Here is a 6,499-nt window from a genome sequence, read left to right as displayed (position 1 = left end):
AAAAAAAAAAAAAACACAGGCACACACCAGAATCCCATTTTCTTTTAAGCAAAAGAATGTGGGTATGTCAGACCTTCAGAGTTGCCCTGAGCTCCCTCCTCCCCCAGTTCAATGATAAGGCATAGATAACAGTAAGGAAAACAGTGTTTGACACATGTCTGACTGATTGCGTTTGGTCACAATGGTGTGTGTTTATACTAGCTTGGTCACACCACCTTAGCCTAACCACATACACAGGCAAATGGACCACTTAGGCACAGATAAGAGGGGGCCAGTATCTATCTACAGGCACCTGTTACCTCAATGCTCCTTCACTTTGAAATTCCTCATCTTTGGGGACATGTTTATCTTTGCCATGTTGGCAAGCTCTTTGACTAACACTGAAATTAGAAAACAATGGAATTTTGAGGACATTTTGAAACCTCATCTAGATATTTGTCATTAAGACCAATCCAGAAAAACCTAGGTATTTCTCACCAGAGATAGCAGACACACCCTGAGCCCAGGCCAGCCAAACAGTGGACACCCTTACTCTTACTCCACCCTTTCCAATGAGCTTCAGGTTGTCAATGTAATGGCTTGGGATTTCCTCAGCAAAAGTTCCTTTTTCGATTCCAGTTTTCACACTTCTGCCTTCATATGTAGGTGTGTGTGTTTGTGTCTATATATATATATATATATATTTATTTATTTGTTTATTTTTATATATATACATATAGTAATATCTCCTCTAATAATGGCAGCATCTTACATAAAAAAACTTGCAAAAAATATTTGCAAAGACATTAATAAAGCCACTGACAACCTGAAATTATTAAATAAAACATATCAAAAATCTTTGGAAGGAATGATCAAAAGTGAAGAGTACTGGGGCAGTGAGGTGGCTCAATGGATTGAGAGCCAGGTCTAAATAAAGGAAGTCCTGGGCTCAAATGTAGCCTCAGACACTTCCTAGCTGTGTGACCCTGGGCAAGTCACTTAAGACCCATTGCCTAGCCCTTACCACTCTTCTGACTTGGAGCCAATGCACAGTATTTATTCTAAAATGGAAGGAAAGGTTTAAAAAACAAAGAACAAAAAAAGCAAAGGGTACTAACAGCTTGTGCTTATCTTGGGGCAAAAAAATAGCTAAAACAAAAGTGGTTTTTTTTTTTAATGTTTTGCCAATGGGATCATAGTTCCAATTTTGAATGTAAAATAATGGGAAAATATAATAGGATTTATACTTTTAAAACTTTTTAAAAGTATATCTAGGGGGCAGCTGGGTAGCTCAGTGGATTGAGAGCCAGGCCTAGAGACAGGAGGTCCTAGGTTCAAATCCGGCCTCAGACACTTCCCAGCTGTGTGACCCTGGGCAAGTCACTTGACCCCCATTGCCTACCCTTACCACTCTTCCACCTATAAGTCAATACACAGAAGTTAAGGGTTTAAAATAAAATTAAAAAAAATTTTTAAAAAAAAGTATATCTACCCTGTAAAATGAGGAACACTTTTATTCCTAGGGCAGGTGCCAGGATAAGGAAGGGGAACTGACATGACAGATTTTTGCAACATTAAATAAAATCCATCCTTCATTTTTTTTTAAACTCTTACCTTTCATCTTAGAATCCGAACTGTGGGTTTTTTTTTTTGTTCCAAGGCAGAAGAATGGTAAGGGATAGGCAATGGGGATTAAGTCACCTGTCCAGAGTCACAAAGCTAGGAAGTATGAGGCAGATTTGAAACCAGGACCTCCCATCTCTAAGCCTGATTGTCAATCCACCAAGCCAACTAGCTGCTTCTCCATCCTTCATTTTCAATGAGAAAGATGAACTAGATCTTCTTAACACTACTCAGGATATTATATCCTCATAAAATGATATAAAAATAATGCAATGTAATATAAGCCCAGAGTATAAAATATAGCTCAGGGGAATATATTAGTGGAATATTCTGGGATGTTCCAGAACATTCCAGAACATTCTAGAACATGCTAGACAATTGAGATAAATCAACTATAAGGGAGCCTTTTTGTGGAGAAATTATTTTTGAATTCCTTGATAAAATGTTTTGGCCCTGCCAAGTCAAGTAGAATCACAAAGCCAGTTTTCATCTAATGAGAATCTGTCTTAAGACCTGTCCGGTCACTGATTTAGAGCTGAAAAGTATTTTAGAGGTCATCAAGTCCAATTCCCTCATTTACTGAGGCACAGAAAAGACTAAGTGACTTGTCCAGTGTCACACAATTTGAACTCAAGTCATTACTATCTCTAGGACAGAAGACTAGGACTTAGGGAAAAAATCATGTGTAAATTTTCTGTGCCTTCCTTTCAATGAATCATCTCTTTATTCTAATATGCTACAGTTTTTAGTAGCTTTTTTTGTTCCATTTTAAATGAATTTTTAATATAAAACTCGTTACTTTCTAATGTTTGTTCTTTTCAATGGTAACATTTCATTCCTGCCTTATGTCCTCTATGTGTGTGCCCTATCTAACCATACTTGTTACTTTTACAGTTTTTAGAAACTAAGAAAACTTCATGTTAAAAAATCTAAGCCATGATGTTAGCCAAAATTAGGTATCAGAATACTGGAACGGAAAAAAATCCTCAGAGGACCAATCTGAAATCATAAGAGTGACTACCATTACATCATGGCCTTAACTTTAAACACAACCCATTGTAGTCTGACAGTATAAAGTTAGCAAAAACTCTACCTGATTGGCACAACTCTTGCACCTGCAGATTCCAGATATTTTACATATGAAGCAGCAATGTAATACTTTCCAAGGTCTTTCATGTGGCTAGTTTGTGCCAATATTCCTACAAGAATTCCAAAAAGAAAAGTTATTGTTTTGTTATAGCAACTCAGTTTTACATTATTTAAAAAAAAAAAAAAACAAATCTTTCTGCTATTTTTATTCACAGAACTAAGTTCATAAAGTCTCTCAAGCATGCCAGACAAGTATCCAAATAGGCAAACTCAGGGAGATATCCATCAGAAATTAGCCAAGGGGTCAGGACGGTTTCAGAAATCAATATAGCTTTAAAATACTAACAATAAAATGAGATCCAAATTTGTCCAAGAGCCGACAGATGCTTTACAGAATTATAAGGATGGAGGGGGTCAAAAAGATCATCTACACCAATCTCAATTCCAGAATGAAAACTGAGGCCTTGAGAGGGGTAGTAACTGGCCCCAGGTTACAGTATCATCTTGACCACAAAGGAAGAATCACAGGAACATGGATTTTGAGCTGAAAGTACCTTAGAGAGTGAATCCAACCTCACCATTTAACAGATGAGGAAGATGAGTCCCAAAGAAATAAATTAACTTGCTCCAGATCACATACTATGTGTCTGAAGTGGATTTGACTAGTTTTCCTGTCCCTAGGCTTATCCACCCTATCTGGAATGTTCCTGTTCCCCTCCCATTACCTGAATGGTCAATGCTCTCTACCTACCAAGGGAATCCATTCCTGTCACCCAGCCCTAATACTCCAATAGTTCTCAGGCCTCTTCAGTCATTTTAGCCTTCAGATCAATTCTAGGCCAGGTTGGGATAGGCCTAAGGGGTTGGAGGCAGTGGAAGAGAGAAGTCAGTCCCTTTGCTCATTTGGTTAAGAAGGCTTGTGGCCTGGTGTGCACAGCAGGAAGATGGTCAAAGTTTGGTCCTCCAGAGATTACTGGTTCCTTAAGTTCCTCCAATGTCACTGAGCACCTCTTTCTCAAGAGTTCCATAGGACATCACAGATGTCCCAAGGCATCCCCCAGCAGGCCAGCTCCTACACATAGCCTGGCCCAGTTCTACCATCGGGAACTCTAGTATTCCAATTAATGTCCAGGATGGGGCCAACTTTCAGGACGGAGTTGTCAACAATGAGACACCAGTAGCTGTGGATTTCTATGTACATGTATGAATATGTTTTTATATATGAGTGTAAAAAAATAAAATATGAAATTATGGAGTAGAAGAGTTTAAAAAAAAAATGAGGTCCTGGGGCCTGGGTCAAGGAAAAAGGTATAGAAGCAGAAGGAGAGGGTTCTGACGGCCATGATGAACAAGGATGACAACATAGACCTTAGCATTCATTGAGTCTGCTTTGCCAACTGTGCTGGCCATTAAGAATGGGGATATTTGGGCATCTACTTGGTCTGGAGTCAAGAATATCTGGGTTCAAATGTAGTCTCAGACCTTCCTTAGCTGGGCAAGTCACTTAACCCTGTCAACATAGAATCTATAAGCCCCCCAAACTTGCAACCTAGTAAGATTCAATGACCCCCAGTTTAGTTTGCTTAAAGCCCCAAATTTGACCCAGTCACTAAAGTTTCTCCCAGAGGGGAAAATCCAACCACTGAGTCTCAGACTAACAATAGACCTTCAAATAGTTTAGGTGGGGGAGGACTAATCCTATCAAGTATAAAGTATCCCCCCCCTCCCCTTAGGCCAAAATCCTTTACCAAGATAGCCCAGCCTTTTGTCTCCATTGTAAAGCATCAGCCCCTCACAGTTATTCAGGTCTGGGGCTCCTTATTTTCCTTTGTTACCATTGTAAAGGCAATCAACTATCCCTCACAACATCAGTCCCCAAAGTTCCCCTAGAAAGATAAAGCTACCCACTTTAAGGGCTCTTTGGAGTAGTCATCTAGTGGGGTGGCACTCCCAGGGGTTTGGTGACCCCAGCTGCCAGTCTGGGGACTCTACGTGGGTTGATGGCGCACAGCTCTTCGAGGAGGCCTAAATTATAGCATTAAATTCCTTTCCTTAATTAAAGAGTGGCTTTTTCCAACTATTTAATAGTTTCCGTGATTTTTTCCCAGTTAACAACTCTCATTGCCTAACCCTTCTGCCTAGGAACCAATTACACAGTATGGATTCTAAGACGTAAAGTTTTTAAAAAAAGCGTCTGGGACTGGATTTGAACTCAGGAAGGATTGTCTTCCGGATTCTGGGTGCTGCACTGGATCCACTGGGCCTCCTAGCCACCCCTGAGCCTCAAATACGTCATCTATAAAACAAGAGGGTTGAGTTAGAGGGTCCCTGAAGTCTCTTCCAGCTCCAGACCGATGATCCTATGAGCCTCATCAGGCACACAACCTCACATAAGACTATCTGCAACATCAACCAAGGCTACCATTCATTAAGCTGTAGTAGGACTAACGTGACATGAGGGAACGACTCCTGGCTTCTACATAGTCAGAAAACCTGGAGGTCTGCCTTTCCCAGCCTTGGCATCCAAGACAGATCCTCAAGGGCGCTAACAAGGAATAAGCTATTCTGTAGTGGGCTAGGCACTGGAACTCTGCCGCATCTACACAATCATGCTAGGCTTCCTGGCTCCCTGGGTGGTGATTATGGGGTAGGAGGTGGGGAGTTGATAATGAAGCAACCCCACTGCCCTTTCCGAGGTGCAATCTCACCCTACCCCATCCCCGGGACTGGGAGATCTCTAGGGAGCCCTTGGGCTGGGGCTCTCAGTTCTAAGAGGTTCTTAGAATCCTTCTCCCTTCTCCAGCCCGGGACTCTTAGGGCTATGGCTTCCCCCCAAACCCTTCCCCACCACATACCACTAACCCCCATCTCTACACCGTCTCCACCAAAGAGCAGAGCCCCCACCTCTTACCAATGATTGGCCTCCTGTTGATGCCCTCCGGGAGCACGTCGCCCCTCACGATGCAAAGGAGGACAGTTCCCAGCGTGCATAGACGCTGCCAAGGGCTCCCCATCGCGGATCTCCCCAGCCGACTCCTCCCTGCAAGCCGCTTCTCCCCACAGTAGACTAGCGAGGGAATGAAGTGAGCGACAGCGTGCACCTTGGTTAATCCAGCACTAGGCACTGGGCGGTGGCTCACATCGGAAGCTTTTTCAACTGCCGAGAAACTAGAAAGAGAGAGAACTGAACCATGGGAAATGTAGTCCCAGAGCGCAGGACTGGTTCAGGGACACCCAAGGAAGAAACAGACAGATATTTCATTTAGGCAGCATCAGAAGAAATTATCTAGTCTAACCCCCAAATCTGTAGCGAGTTTGTGAGTGTGTGTGCGTGCGTGTGCGTGTGTGTATGGTTGCCTCTACCTGGAAAAGACAAATTTGTAAGGATAGATTGAAACTGCATAAAAGTGAAATCTTAGTTTGTCTTTTGGTGTGTCCGTGTCAGTCTTTTTCCTTTGATCTTAAAAGTTTTGACTGAAATACAAGAAGAGAAGCCAGGAGTCCCTGTTCTTTAACTCAATTAATAAACATCTATTAAGCAACTATCATGTGACAGGCTACGGGAGTGCAAAAACAGTTCTTACTCTCAAAAAACTTATACTCTAATGGGGGAGGCAACATGCAAACAACTATATCTAAAGCAAGCTATTTATGGGATAAATAGAAAATGATTAAGAGTTCTAGTTTGCAAATAAACTGCCAGTCAAACGTGAATCCTGAGTGTCAACCGTAGGGCAGAAGAGTTAGTTACAGCAAGAAGCTTAATAGTTTCAAAACTATTAGAGAGGTCTATGAAGAACCTGGAAAG

General features: G+C 41.7%; 1 protein-coding gene across 1 annotated transcript in view; it reads right to left on the bottom strand.

Moving 5' to 3' along the window:
* Positions 1–5,705, bottom strand: part of GGH (gamma-glutamyl hydrolase) — a 31,016-nt gene extending 25,311 nt beyond the window's left edge. The window contains exons 1-2 of the mRNA XM_044682605.1: positions 5,603–5,705; positions 2,696–2,801 (exon numbers count right to left, since the gene is read on the bottom strand). Of these exons, the coding sequence (XP_044538540.1) occupies positions 2,696–2,801; positions 5,603–5,705 (209 nt within the window). The remainder of the gene's footprint in view (positions 1–2,695; positions 2,802–5,602) is intronic.
* Between the last annotated feature and the right edge of the window lie 794 nt (positions 5,706–6,499).

The sequence above is a fragment of the Gracilinanus agilis genome, chromosome 1 (genome assembly GCF_016433145.1).
Source record: "Gracilinanus agilis isolate LMUSP501 chromosome 1, AgileGrace, whole genome shotgun sequence".
Lineage (NCBI taxonomy): Eukaryota > Metazoa > Chordata > Mammalia > Didelphimorphia > Didelphidae > Gracilinanus > Gracilinanus agilis.
The sequence above is the reverse complement of the archived record's forward strand: the minus strand, read 5'-3'. Positions and strand labels throughout refer to the sequence as shown.